The following is a 15409-nucleotide window of genomic DNA, read 5'->3' as shown; positions in this document are numbered from 1 at the left end:
AAAATGAAGTTTCTGCAAGAATTGCATTGCAACTTGATTAATGATACACTCTTTATTTAGCTTTATTTCTCCACATAATGGAGGCCAATAAAATAAAACATTATTAACTAGATAGGCAAGAGACATTTGGAAAAGTATTTCTAACTGTTCCATGAGCATTTCTACAAAAAAATGAAGTCTTTTTTCCTGCTTGAGTAGCTACAATGTTATTTTGATCCAATAGAATATTGAAACAACCAGGGGAGCTACAATTTAAATTAACAGCTATCTTGCTAGCAGAAGTTCCAATAAATCCTCGATATGTCACAGAACTCACCTTCACAGATGTATCCTAAAAATTTCAACAAAATTCAACAGTGAAATAATCCATTGTTGAAATGACAAGATATAATAATAATGTAGAGTGAAATATGTACCGTTGGACTAATTTTGTATCCTTGGTCTATAATTATTGGGTTCTTAACATTACTAAGGATGATTTGTTCAAATGTAATCTGTCTTGCATAACCTGATCCACCCTGCAAAATATTTTACAATGAAGGCGTTCTCATAAATTGCGTCGCTGAATTTGAACATAAAGGCTATAGCAGTATTTTAGAGTAGCAAAATTTAAATGAAGTGTTTTTTCTCTCTCAATCTGGATTGAGCATATTTGGTATAAGCAAATATATATAAAATGTGATCTTATCATGTATTACTTATCTGAACAGAAAAGTGGATAAAAAAGTTCCAAAATTATAATAATTAGCAAAGTAGATGTGAAAATTTATAATAATTTTTTTTTACAACAAAAAAAAAAGTAGATGTCAACAAGCATAATTTCTAACGCATAAATATAATCGTTAGGGTTAAATATATTTTAAATCCTAATAAAATTTTAATTTTTGAATTTAGTCTCTATAATGCACAACTACTAAAGACACATTGATTTGATTTTGTAAAAAGTAAGGACGAAAATTGAATAAAATTTTAATATGAACAAAATTTCAATCCAATTAGTCACACTTACCGGAACCGTCTTGATTCTTGCTCCATTTGTAGTCCCAATGAAGGTACAATTACGTATATGAACATCGGAAACTTTATCATTTAATCTATTTCTACCAAGGCTGCCAATACTGATTAATTCATAAAGCACACATTATTATGAGGTTCATAGAAAATATTTTTTTTGAAGGAAGGTTCATAAAAATATGAATACATGTACAATATAAAATTATGGCACACCAAAATAAGTCTAAATATGTCAAGAATTCAGACTCCAAGCACTAGTATATCATACTAACAGCTAACATTGTTTGTAAAAAAAAAACTCATATGTTGACATTTCAAAAAAAAAAACTCATATGACATTTCAAAATGAGATTTAAAATACAAATTTAGGTTATTAATTCTCTAATCCAAATTCAATCTACACATGCCCACACATTATAATTCTATGCTCTCATTTTTACAAAGGTACAATAGAAATAGTATATGTGTGAAATTGAACTTTAGAGATGAAATTTTTATTAACCTTATTCCATGGCCTGGTCCGCAAGTAACCCGAGTAATATTAATAAAAAAGGAGCCACCGTTAACCGCAATACAATCATCACCTATTTAAAAGAAAAAAAAAAACTCAAGTTAAATTTTCCCAAATGTTAAATATTTTAAGGATAATGACCTTAGCTATAAAAATAGTGTTTTGCATTTACTTATACTAATATGTTTTCCACATTTTTCATATCAATTTCTATGACACTTCTAAAATAATCTTAATATAAACTTTACTTACCGGATCTTATCTTAGAATTTTCTATCGAGATATTATTGGAACGAGAAATGTCAAATCCATCAGTGTTGGGGCTAGCAGCAGCAGAATTAATAGATATATGAGAAAATGTTGAATGATTGCACATATTAACAGAAACATGAGATTTTGGGCTATTCAAGATCCTCAAGTTCCTAACATTGAGACCATTGCAGGAATGGAAAAACAACATCTGTACCGACAGAAAAATTATGTCACAAGATATTCACAATCATTTCGAAATGATAATTTAGGGCTCAATAAAAAGTTGTAGAATATAAAATCAAATTATAACTGTTCATGCCTGTTCAAAAAAAAATTATAACTGTTCATTTTTTTCCTTTAAAAAAAATGATAATTAATGATTAAATATGTTTTTCATCCCTACACACTTTTATTTTATGTCGCCATAAAATAAATGCCAACTTTGCGTACTTATAAAATTTCTACGCACGCATTTTTAGTTTGTGTTGTTAAGTTAGCAAACATTTTTTTACATAAAAGAAGAAGAAGAAAACAATGCATTTTTGAATATTTTTTTTACAAACATGTTAGAACATTATAACAAGTTCATCGACAAAAAAATGAGCTTACCATTTGACTTCTATGTCTAGATTTTATTACTTTTATCTTAAACTTTTGATATTTAAAAAGTTCATATTTTTTCCACCCCATGTTAATAAATTCATATTTTTATTTGTAAATGATCTTTATATAATTGTCTAAACATGTGTTCAAAAATTTGTGTGCTAATTTTTTTTATAGGGCACAAAAGTGCCATATTTTATATGACAATGAAAAAATAAAAATCGATAATTTTAGAAACGGAAAACATATCCTCAAATTAATTTTCACATAGAACAAAGTGAATGATAATAATAATCATACCTTAGGTCGATCACAAGTTGGGCATTGCCACCAAGTACGACCACCTCCATGAAAACCTCCTTTGTTATTGCCATCAATTGTGAGTTCGTTTACATATTTGACACTAATCCAATATAACTTAGATTTCGACGCTGCTCTAGAAGGTGCGACAATTTGCCCTTCAAGCTGCAGTATAAAGGGAAAAATATTAATGATTTTAATTATTTTAAATTATCATTAATATTTTAATTTTTTTTGAAGGAATTAATATTTTAATTTTAGAAAAACATTTATGTATATAAAATATATAGGAATGAAAATTGAGAATATTTTTTATGATCTAAAATTGGGTTAAAATAAATAAGAAGAAAAAATTCTCGTGAACATAGCTGTGTTAGAGAAGGGACATTATCGAATATCACGTTTCTTCACGTTAATGATGGATTTCTAACGACTAAACTATTTGACCCAAAAAAATAAAGAAAAAAACATCAGGGAGGACATAATAACACGTAAAGAAAATATCTTTTAATCAATAATATATATTTTTTTTTAAAAAGTTAAACTAACTTAACGAAATTGATCGTGGATTCTTTTAATCAATCATTTTTATTTTTTAAACGGTAAAAATCACAAAGAATACACAAATAAAATAAGAAAAGTTATCTAGCCTAAGACTTGCTTGGATTGAGCTTATGAAAAAGAGCTTATACAAATAATTATGCTTTTATGTTAATTCATAAGATCTTACTAATAAAAATTGTATATTCAAAAGTTGTTTTTTCATAAACTACTTTAACAAACTTATAAATAATACATTAATATTTATTTATTTGCATAAATTATTTTACATAACCTCTAAAATAAGCCAATCCAAACGAAACCTAGTCGGTTTCCACCAAACACTTAATCGAGGGCAAGTAATACACGAACAATGAGAAAAAAATCTTTAAATCAGAAACTACCATAGAATATTAAAAAATAGTCAACGTTGACTGTATCTATCTTCAAAGTTGTACAAAAAATGATTTGTGATTAATTAATTTTTTTTTACACTAGCAGTGCATCGAAATTAATTTTGTTTTTACAAAATAAATGTAATATCTTATATATATATATATATATTATATAATATAATATATACAATATTTTCACAATACAAAAACTTCATTGGAAAAATAATGATGCATATCTATATTTTCAATATAAAATATAATTTTAAAAACTTAATATTATATTATTTCTTGTAAAAAAAAATTAATATTATAATTTCTTAAAAAAGTTATATTATAATTCATATATAACTTTTGTCCATCGGTATGTAATTAATACTCTCCGTCCCTTAATGTAACTCCCTTTGCTTTTTTCACATTTCTTAAGAAAAACTGTCAGTGTAATTAATGTGTCTGTTTTGTATGTTAATATTACGAAATTGTCCTTTGTTTGTATGTGTATTAAATTTGACTTTTCATATTACTAAGACAAGATAGTAGTATTAATTAGGGATATATTTATGAAAAAAAATAATAAATGCATCTAATAATTTAAAAAGGAATTTACATTTAGAAAAAAAAATAAAATCAAATGGATGCATAGATATAGAGACGGAGGAAGTATATAGGTGTTTTATTTTACTGACATCAATGAATAGATCTTAAATAAGATCTGAGACTCTACCTGAATGAGAACTCTGGCGCTGCAAGGACCACTAAAATTTGCTTTCGACACCATGTATTTTTTTCCAGCTGGTATTATTAGTGTTGACATCCCTGCTGCTTTACACGCACTGCTAAATGCACTAACAAATGCCTACAATTCAATTAGAATAGTCATAATCTACCAAAGCCATAAGTTTCTCATAAAAATATACAAATTACAAATTAAATAATAGACGAAACGAATTAAATAGTTCAAAGAAACATCTACTTGTAAATCATCAGTTATGCCATCGCCACGTGCACCATATTGTATCACATTATAAATTGCATTTTCGGTTCCAACATTCATCCTTGTACATAGACAAGGTGAAACAAAACCAAGAATCAAAGCAAGAGCAATGAACCCTTGCATGATGACTTAGGGTGATTTAAAAAAGAAGGAAGGTTAAGAGCTACTATGATGATTTGTGAAGGCAGTAAGTAGTGGTTGGTGTGGGGTTGAATAGAAAATTGCATAGAAGACACTTTATTACGACTAATATATAAGGGACCAGGGAAAAAAAAAAGTAAACGGAAAATATATTTTAAATATGTCCTTATCATAAAAACATTAAATATTTGAAAAAAAACATTAATTATTTGAAAAAAAACATTAAATATTTGGAAATATATTATAATTATTATTATTGTTTGAAAAAATTTTAAGAAGAAACCTGAGCCATAGTTTTTGTTCACTTGTTTATATTTATATACTAGTAACTACTAATGTAATTAATATTCTTTCTGTGAGTGTTCTAAGCAAAAAAATGACTTTTAAATTTATTGATTAATTCATGTATTTCGTCTATAATATAGACCAAATTACTTATCCTATATATATAGGTGAAGTAACATTAAATGAAATTTAGGGATTTGGGTCAAATTAAATGAGATTTAGCATTAAATGTTTTAAAACAGGGTCATCTTTAAGGAATATGTTTTGTGGTTGTGGGAGATTTAGGAATTTTGGGATTAAATTCAGAATTTAGAGATTTAGGGATTTGAAATTTAATTTTGGGATTTAGAGAATTAAATGAGATTTAGGAATTTGTGGATTAAATTTGAAATTTAGAGATTTAAGATTAATTCAATTTTAGGATATTGATTTTCGGTTCAAGAACCAAAATCACTATTTTCTACTTTCATTTTAGTCACTGTGACGCCTCAAGCACGAACAAAACATTTCCCACCTCATTAGCTAACAAGTTTTTAACGAGAGAAATTAAACTGATAATAGAAGTGCACATTAATGAACTACTTTGTATTTAATGATGAGTCAAAGATGTTTGTGACAACGAGATGCAAAATCAGGAACATAGTAACCATTTATTCGACAAAACACTCGGCTACATACATCTCTAATCATGTTGCACCCAATTGATATATATTCATATGTGCATTCATATAGTAGTTTACAATCCTCATACGAAGAAGCTATTGAGTGATCATCATGTTTGTTCCCAGGCCACATACATCTGTCGATGTCCGCTACATTCTAATTTGTATTGTGAAATATCATTGGGTATAAGAAGCTAAATTAATTAGGCCACCTAAATTGGCATTAGAGAGAATTAAACCTGAGATCTTGAGGAGGAGTGATAGAAGTTTGGCAAGTGTACCAAATACTATCGAAGTAGTAAAAATATCGTTCCCACAAGAACTGGTTTTAATCTCAATAATTCAATTACGTTATTAAAAAGGATGTATAAAGGTTCTTTTAATTTGCCACTAGGTAGTAGATTGATTTGATTGCATAAAAGTAAAGATTGAATTTAAAGTTGGTTTTTAAGAATAAGAGAGAAATGAGGTCAGGTCTTTCAAGTCATCGATGTTTCTCTAATTGGTATACTGCACCTATTCTTATGAATGATTATCTAGTTCCACGATAGTTAACAAAATAGCCATAATCAATCACTTGAGTTTAAGACTCTCTTCTCAGATTACACCCATAATTCCTTAGGTGGTCTAATAATCTTTGAAGGCTTTAAGCACGTTAAACTAATATCATTAATAAAGGATTATCCATTCCTAGACTAACCATCTGTATTAGAACAATTCAGTTAGGTCTAAGTCGAAAACCATGGTCAGTAGTCATTCGTTATCACTAAATCATGTTTATATTTGATCAGGATATAAAAAGGATTATAAACAATTGAATTGAATAAAAACTAGATTTTCATTAGGGTTACAAAGAATCATCTCAGACCTAACCTCTAAGAGATTTAGCTACTCATAATGGTGTTTACAAATAACATAATCAATAAAGGAATCAATACATACATGAACTCGTAAAAGAGTGAAGAAATCGCCCTTCTAGCTGTGTTGTAGTCTCAAAATCGCACTTTGCTCTGCTCAAATCGTAACCCTTGTCTTTGGAATAGACTTCAGCTTAAATAGGCGCATAAATTTGCCTAAAATCGTGTCACGTTTTAAGTAAATCGTGACACCTTTTCCTTTGAATAACAAACAGCTGTATTAGGGTTTCCTTAAATCGTGTCACGTTTTTGCCATCGTGACACGTTTGCCTCAATGTCGAGAGCATGTTTTGGCCTTGTCAAATCGTGTCATGTTTTAGCAGAATCGTGACACGTTTTGCTTCTTTGTATTTTCTTCAGTTTTTTTTGCTTTTCTTGCTGCATAAGTTGCCTTGTGAAATCCAAAATGTGATCAAATTACATATAAAATTATGTAATGACAAGATGTCATCAAGGAGCATACTCCCAGGTCCGAAGCCAACACCACTAGACAAACCCAAATGGGTTATCAATAATGTCTCTTATATCAATGTCATGTCCAATCCAACAATGATCCCAAGCTGCAATGTTCGTGTCATTCTCTACAACCCAAATGTAGGCCACAATCGTGCCAAATGTTTCAAAACACTGGAATCATTTGCTTTCGCAACCATACGATCAACATGAAACTCATCTCGCGCAAACTTTCCCCTCAACACTTCATATCATAACTTATTACCACCTCTGCAAATAGCCCAACCGAGTTTCATTAGACAAGCTTCATTCATTTTTTACCAACCTTCGTAACCCCAAACTTCTAAAATTAAATATTTCGGCATTGTTACTGTTCTCCAAATTCACTGCACTATGCTTTCTGGAATTCTCACCGCCACACCTCCTTTCTTTTTTGCTTGATTATATTTATCTGTATCATTGAAATCACAAACCAACTACTAACCAAGCACCACTAGCTAATACCATTTCCTATCAACCTTAGATCCTCCTACAGACTTCATTGCAAGTCTTCACTTGGACTAGTAATACGAAGGATTTTTCAGTCCTTCGTATAATAGTAAGTATGCCGGTTTTATCAAAAATAAAACATCAAATCTAACGAGACACATGCAATACCATAACCTGTCAACAATTTAAAATCGTTTTGAGTATAGAAAAGTGTTTTGTTTAATCATGTATCTGTAGTAGGTGTAGTGTAAGTGATGAAACAAAGATCAGAGAGAACGTATTAAGCTTTGTTAACTATTTGTCTAATGACCTTCCTTAATCGATTATATATTCCTTCTATTTCAATTATTACTTCACTTATCCCTCATCATATGTTTCCATGTCTGGAAAACGACATGAAATTCATTTTACCTGTCGACTTCCGATGTTGAGCAAAATAGACAATTGATTCAATGACATATAACCGAATAGTTGAATATAAATGCAAACCAGACCCTATGCTTATGCATTAGCATCTACACATGCTTTAAAAAAATCCCTTAAATGAAGTTAAAAAAAGCCCTAGGTCTTGCAAGATATAGGATCTGGTTTAACTCCGCAAACGATTTTTAGACTTGCAAGGCATTGACTCTCCTTCTAGTATGGAGATGGATGGGTCCACCAATGGGTTTTGTATCTACCATAACCACCTATTTGATGAATGTGATGATGAAGAACTAAAGAAATGATGAAGATGAAGAAAAAGGATAAAAAAAATAGGTAGTATGGTGCACTATTAAATACAATAGACATATAAAATCTAATGGTTTATTTTTTAACAAAAAGATTAAATGGTTACAATTAAAAAAAATTAATAAAGTCTTTGGTGGCAGATTAAAATGTTGGACGAACTTAAATACTTCCGTTCATACCATATAGTGGTATGTTCACTTTTCTATCTGTGGAATTTGTTTATGATAAATAGCTTAATGGATATGTAAATAACAGTCAAGTTTTATAACCAAGATTTCATTATGGTTGTTTGGTTGGAACCTAGATTGTTTGAAGTGATCCTCTGATCCCCTATTACACCAATTATGCTATTGAATGTAGATACTAGAAGTGCTTTATTGTAGGCTGTTATTTTGTTTACAATCATAAACCTAAGAAGCATTTCTTTCTTAAGAGCATACATATACTAATAGAAACTATGGTTAAGGATTCTTTGCAAAACTCCTCACAATGAAAGTGTGGTAAGCCAATTTATAAATGCTTCTTGTGGTGATATTCATTCATATTAAATGGATTGCATTCTTATCAAAAGTATATAAAATCATTGACCATTTTGATGATATAAAACCAACTATTCTAAGTGCGCATCTAGGAACCGGGTCAGGGAGTGCATAATATAAAAATTGGGTTAAAGGAGTGCAGATATATAAAATTAGAGAGGGTACGTAAAATATAATAATTGAAGATTTTTCTTATAATTTTCTGTCAATTGTTGCACTTTCACACTCTCACTATACTCTAAATCTGTTCCTGATCCTAAGAACTTAGACTGTTAGGTGAAAGACACATGATGACTTCCATACCGTTTCTCTAATTCACCTCCTCGCATGAGAACCTCTCGAGCTTTAAAAAATGGACAATACACAAGCTCATCTACCTTGTGTGGAAATTCAACTTTTTGTTAGAAGAATGGTAGGCAAGAAATATAAAACTCTGGAGCACTAGATCATTGAGGCTCTAATACTGTGTCAGAAATCGATTATCCTGATTCTGAGAGCTTTGATTTTTACTTGAATACATATGAATGGTTGAAATACAACATAGTTGTCTAAGATAGCTTGGAATTGGAAGCTAAGAAACTTGAAGACAAAAGAATGAAAAAATCGAAATGTTTTTTATTAGTATGAATTTGTATGAAAGTACTATGCTTGGAAACTATGGTTATACTATTAGATTATACTCTCCATACATCTTTCTGTTCTCATAAGGGAATGTTACAATAAACTTCTTGCTCTTTATAGGCTGGACATCATGCACAGGAAGATTGCGGCGAAGAACTTGGACAACTTTTTATGGAAAAATAAGAAAAAAGAACTAAACATATAAATTTTTGTAGTTGAATTACTACAGTTCAAAACTCTTGAAGTTTACATCTTAAATTTAACCTGTGTAGGCCAAGTATATATTCTAAACGTTTTTGTTTATGTTGTCTTTCAATTAAAATTAGGAAATGCAGATATTCAAATCAAAATTTGGATAGGGAATGTCACAAGGCAAGCAAAAAATGAAGTTTCTGCATGAATTGCATTGCAACTTGATTAATGGATACACTGTTTATTTAACAATTTATTTCTCCGCATAATGGAGGCCAATAAAATAAAACATTAATTAGATAGACAAGAGACATTTGGAAAAGTATTTCTAACTGTTCCATGAGCATTTCTACAAAAAAATGAAGTCATTTTTCCTGCTTGAGTAGCTACAATGTTATTTTGATCCAATAGAATGTCGAAACAACCAGAGGAGCTACAATTTAAATTAACAGCTATCTTGCTAGCAGAAGTTCCGGTAAATCCTCGATATGTCACCGAACTCACCCTCACAGATGTATCCTAATTAAAAAATTTCAACTCGTATGTAACTATGATATGTAAAACCAATCAAGAGTGAAATAATCTAATGTTCAAGATATAATAATATGAATAATAATGTTGAGTGAAATACGTACCGTTGGACTAATTTTGTACCCTTGGTCAATAATTATTGGGTTCATAACATTACTAAGGATGACTTGCTCAAATGTAATCTGTCTTGCATAACCTGATCCACCCTGCATAATCTTATAATGTATTACTTATAAATTATTACTACGTAATTATATGATCTGAATTGAAAAATGGTTAAAAGTTCCAAAATTATAATTAGCAAAGTAGATGTGAAAATTTATAAATAAATAATTTACACGACAAAAACAGTAGATGTGAACAAGCATAATTTCTCACGCATAGATATAGTCGTTCTAGTTATATTTTAAATCGTAATAATATTTTTAATTTTGAATTTAGTCTCTATAATGCACAACTACTAAAGACACATTGATTGATTTTGTAAAAAGCAAGGACAAAAATTGAATAAAATTTTAATATGAACAAAATTTTAATCCAATTAATCACACTTACCGGAACCGTCTTGATTCTTGCTCCATTTGTAGTCCCAATGAAGGTACAATTACGTATATAAACATCGGAAACTTGATCATTTGATCTACTTCTACCAAGGTTGCCAATACTGATTAATTCATAAAGTACACATTTTATGAGGTTCATAAAAAATATAAAAATATGGTACACCAAAATAAGTCTAAATATGTCAAGAATTCAAACTCTAAGCACTAGTATATCATACTAACAACTAACATTTTTTGTATAAAAACTCATGTTGACATTTCAAAATGAGATTTAAATATACAAATTTAGGTTATTAGTTGTCTAATCCAAATTCAATCTACACATGCACACACATTATAATTCTATGCTCTCATTTTTACTATAAGCTACAATAGAAATAGTATAAGTGTGAAATTGTACATTAGAGATGCAATTTTTATTAACCTTATTCCATGGCCTGGTCCGCAAGTAACCCGAGTAACATTAATAAAAAAGGAGCCACTATTAAGCGCAATACAATCATCACCTATTTATTAAAAGAAAAAAACTCAAGTTAAATTTCCACAAATGTTAAACATTTTAAGGATAAAGACCTTAGCTATAAAAATAGTGTTTTGCATTTACTTATACAAAAATGTTTAGTCAAAATTTATTTATTTTAATTAACTTTTTCACGTTTTTCATATCAATTTCTATACGACACTTATAAAATAATGATCATAATATAAACTTTACTTACCGGATCTTATCATAGAATTTTCTATCAAGACATTACTGGAACGAGAAATGTCAAACCCATCAGTGTTGGGGCTAGTAGCAGCAGAATTAATAGATATATGAGAAAATGTTGAATGATTGCACATAGTAACAGCAACATGAGATCTTGGGCTATTCAGGATCCTCAAGTTTCTAACATTGAGACCATTGCAGGAATGGAAAAACAACATCTATACCAAGTACCAACAGAAAAATTATGTCACAAGATATTCACAATCATTTCGAAATGATAATTTGGGGCTCAATAAAAAGTTGTAGAATATAAAATCAAATTATAACTATTCATTTTTTCTCTAAATAAATGATAATTAATGATTAAATATGTTTTTTTTTTATCCCTATACACTTTCGTTTTTCGTCGCCATAAAATAAGTGCCACTTTTACGCACTTATAAAATTTCTACGCACGCATTTTTAGTTTGTGTTGTTAAGACAACAAACATTTTTTCCATAAAAGAAGAAGAAGAAAACAATATATATTTTAATTATTTTTTTTACAAAACATGTTAGAACATTATAAAAAGTTCATCCACAAAAAAATGAGCTTACAATTTTACTTCTGTGTCTAGATTTTATTACTTTTATCTTGAACTTTTGATATTTAAAAAATTCATATTTATTCCATCCCATGTTAATAAATACATAAGTTTATTTATAAATGATCTTTATATAATGCTCTAAACACGTGTTCAAAAGTTTGTGTGCTAATGTTTTTTATAGGGACACAAAAATGTCATTTTTTATATGACAACAAAAATATAAAAATCAAAACATATTTAACCTTCAAATTAATTTTCACATAGAACAAAGTGAATAATAAACATACCACGGGTCGATCACAAGTTGGGCATTGCCACCAAGTAGGACCACCTCCATGAAAACCTCCTTTGTTATTGCCATCAATTGTGAGTTCGTCTACATATTCGACGCTAATCCAATATAACTTAGATTTCCACGCTGCTCTAGAAGGTGCAACTATTTGTCCTTCAAGCTGCGGTATAAAGGGAAAAATATTAAATATCTTAATTATTTTAAATTGTCATTAATATTTTAATTTTAGAAAAAATTTAGGCTTATTCAATCACCCGGTCCCAGTCCTTGTGAGCTTAGCTCAGTTGATATGGACAATACATAAAATATGCAAGGTCTGGGGTTCGAATCCTGGCCACCACAAAAAAAAAAAAAAATCACCTAGTCCCTTAACTTAATTGATTGTCTCAATTTGATCCCCTAACTATAATTTGTTCCAATTTGGTCTCCTATGTTTTGCTTTGTTACTTGTTTTAGTTCTTTCTGTTAGTTTCTCTCAAAAAAACGTTAACAGAAAGGACTAAAACTAGTAACGAAGTAAAACATAGGGGACCAAATTGGTCCCCTAATATATACAATATTTTCACAATACAAAAACTTCATTGGAAAAATAATGATACATATCCATATTTTCAATATAAAATATTATTTTTAAAATTTAATATTATAATTTCTTAAAAAAAAAAAAATTATAATTCATATATAACTTTTGTCCATCAATATATAATTAATATATATGTGTTTTATTTTACTGACATCAATGAATAGATCTTAAATAAGATCTGAGACTCTACCTGAATGAGAACTCTGGCGCTGCAACGACCACTAAAATTTGCTTTCGACACCATGTATTTTTTTCCAGCTGGTATTATTAGTGTTGACATCCCTGCTGCTTTACACGCACTGCTAAATGCACTAACAAATGCCTACAATTCAATTAGAATAGTCATAATCTACCAAAGCCATAAGTTTCTCATAAAAATATACAAATTACAAATTAAATAATAGACGAAACGAATTAAATAGTTCAAAGAAACATCTACTTGTAAATCATCAGTTATGCCATCGCCACGTGCACCATATTGTATCACATTATAAATTGCATTTTCGGTTCCAACATTCATCCTTGTACATAGACAAGGTGAAACAAAACCAAGAATCAAAGCAAGAGCAATGAACCCTTGCATGATGACTTAGGGTGATTTAAAAAAGAAGGAAGGTTAAGAGCTACTATGATGATTTGTGAAGGCAGTAAGTAGTGGTTGGTGTGGGGTTGAATAGAAAATTGCATAGAAGACACTTTATTACGACTAATATATAAGGGACCAGGGAAAAAAAAAAGTAAACGGAAAATATATTTTAAATATGTCCTTATCATAAAAACATTAAATATTTGAAAAAAAACACATTAATTATTTGAAAAAAACATTAAATATTTAGAAATATATTATTATTGTTTGAAAATAATTTCAAGAAAAAATCTGACCCATAGTTTTTGTTACTTTGTTTATATGTATATTCTAGTATGTACTATTCCATTTTGTTTGTTTTTATTTTTTATGAACCGTTTTAAATCTGCTTCTATCTATTCTATTTTATTCAATTAAGGTTTAAATATGTATTCCATCTGTAACTAAGTTTATAAGTAAAGTTGACTTTTTAGGTTCATTCAATTAATGATGTATGTGGTCCATATTATAAACCACATACATCATTGAATGAACCTAAAAAGTAAAATTTGCTTATAATTAGAAACGAAGGGAGTAAATCGTCCCTGTAAGTTCGCGTGTTTTTTGTTTTCATTCTTGTATATTTTTTGTTCTAAAACAAACCCTGTTAGTTACAACGTTTTGATTTTCGTCCCTCCCATCAGCATCTATTACAAAAACGATGATGTGTCTAACGGTGACTGACGTTCATGTACTAGATTTTGGTCCCTGTAATCTTGCCTGGAAGGACACATAAGCCTCTTTTGCCATGTCAAACAACGCCATATCAGTCACCGTCAGACACATCAGTGTTTTTGTAACAAATGTTGACGGGAAGGACGAAAATCAAAACATTTGTAACTTACGGGGTTTGTTTTAGAACAAAAAAGATGCAGGGACGATAATCAAAAACACGCAAACTTACAGAGACGATTTACATATTTAAGCTTTCAATTAATATACCTTCAGATTAATTTCTACACTTTCTAGAATTTAGAGATTTAGGGGTTTGAAAATCAATTTGGCGGCTTTAGGGAATTAAATGAGATTTAAGGATTTGAGAATTAAATTCGGGATTTACGATTGAGATTCAATCTAAGAATATTGATTTTCGGTTCAGAAACCAAAGTGACAATTTTCTACTTTCACTTTAGTCCTGTGACACCTCATGAATCTTGTTAGCACAAAACATTTGTCACCTCATTGGTTAACCTAAGCTTTTAACGCCATAGACTAAACCGATAAAGAAAATGCACATTCAAGGATTACTTTGTATTTAATCCTGAGTCAAAGACTTTGATAACAGCGACGTACAAAGTCAAAGACCAAAATGATCATTTACTCAAAACAAAACACTTAGATGTATCAGAATTTGCTCATAAAAGATCACGTCCACTCCTTGATGAAATCCCATATATTATATTAACTTCATGGAATGAGTGACAAACTCTCACGTTCCAATTCATTTGTAAAAACCGACAAGTATTTTGCACTAAGATCCAACCCTATATTCACTTAGGCTTGTTTTGGGAGTTTCGGTCGTTGTCTATCTATTGTTTGATTCGGGGGATTAATCGCCGTAATTTTCCAAAGGGTAATGATGTTTGTTACGAAAGCAAAATTAACGAAAGACACGAAACTCTTCTACTAGCTGATTTTAAGCCACTATTTAACCATATAATATGTCATGACACCTACTATTTGCTATCAATCTTAATCCTCCTACATACTTCATTGGAAGTCTTCACTTGGACTAGTGATAAGAAGAATTTTTAGGTCCTTTATATAACAGTAAGTATGCCAGTTTTGTTAACTATTTTAGCATGTTAAATACAATAGACAAATAAAATCCAATAGTTTTCACTTCATTCTTATCATACGTGAAGTGAAAACTACGGTGCTA

General features: G+C 29.6%; 2 protein-coding genes across 2 annotated transcripts; both read right to left on the bottom strand.

Moving 5' to 3' along the window:
- Positions 1-103: 103 nt before the first annotated feature.
- Positions 104-4729, bottom strand: LOC25500206 (probable polygalacturonase At3g15720). The gene is made up of 8 exons (XM_013588552.1): positions 4586-4729; positions 4337-4468; positions 2681-2845; positions 1778-1985; positions 1517-1598; positions 1010-1118; positions 417-518; positions 104-331 (listed from the first exon to the last, which is right to left on the bottom strand). Exons 1-8 carry the CDS (start codon positions 4727-4729, stop codon positions 104-106), a joined length of 1170 nt encoding a protein of 389 aa, XP_013444006.1.
- A 5199-nt stretch (positions 4730-9928) lies between these two features.
- On the bottom strand, positions 9929-13485 carry LOC25500205 (probable polygalacturonase At3g15720). The gene is made up of 8 exons (XM_013588551.1): positions 13342-13485; positions 13093-13224; positions 12315-12479; positions 11451-11658; positions 11156-11237; positions 10724-10832; positions 10273-10374; positions 9929-10156 (listed from the first exon to the last, which is right to left on the bottom strand). The coding sequence occupies exons 1-8, from the start codon at positions 13483-13485 to the stop codon at positions 9929-9931; spliced, it is 1170 nt and encodes a 389-aa protein (XP_013444005.1).
- Positions 13486-15409: the final 1924 nt, after the last annotated feature.

Source organism: Medicago truncatula, chromosome 8 (genome assembly GCF_003473485.1).
Source record: "Medicago truncatula cultivar Jemalong A17 chromosome 8, MtrunA17r5.0-ANR, whole genome shotgun sequence".
Taxonomy (NCBI): Eukaryota; Viridiplantae; Streptophyta; class Magnoliopsida; order Fabales; family Fabaceae; genus Medicago; species Medicago truncatula.
The sequence above is the reverse complement of the archived record's forward strand: the minus strand, read 5'-3'. Positions and strand labels throughout refer to the sequence as shown.

Excerpts from the sequence above, each read along its gene's own strand:
- LOC25500205 (XM_013588551.1), bottom strand. The coding sequence starts at position 13,485 with ATGCAAGGGTTCATTGCTCTTGCTTTGATTCTTGGTTTTGTTTCACCT. Across the intron at positions 13,225-13,341 it reads GCATAACTGATGATTTACAA|GCATTTGTTAGTGCATTTAG; the intron begins GTAGATGTTTCT and ends ATTGAATTGTAG. Across the intron at positions 10,833-11,155 it reads GGACCAGGCCATGGAATAAG|TATTGGCAACCTTGGTAGAA; the intron begins GTTAATAAAAAT and ends TGAATTAATCAG.
- LOC25500206 (XM_013588552.1), bottom strand. The coding sequence starts at position 4,729 with ATGCAAGGGTTCATTGCTCTTGCTTTGATTCTTGGTTTTGTTTCACCT. Across the intron at positions 4,469-4,585 it reads GCATAACTGATGATTTACAA|GCATTTGTTAGTGCATTTAG; the intron begins GTAGATGTTTCT and ends ATTGAATTGTAG. Across the intron at positions 519-1,009 it reads CAAGAATCAAGACGGTTCCG|GGTGGATCAGGTTATGCAAG; the intron begins GTAAGTGTGACT and ends AATATTTTGCAG.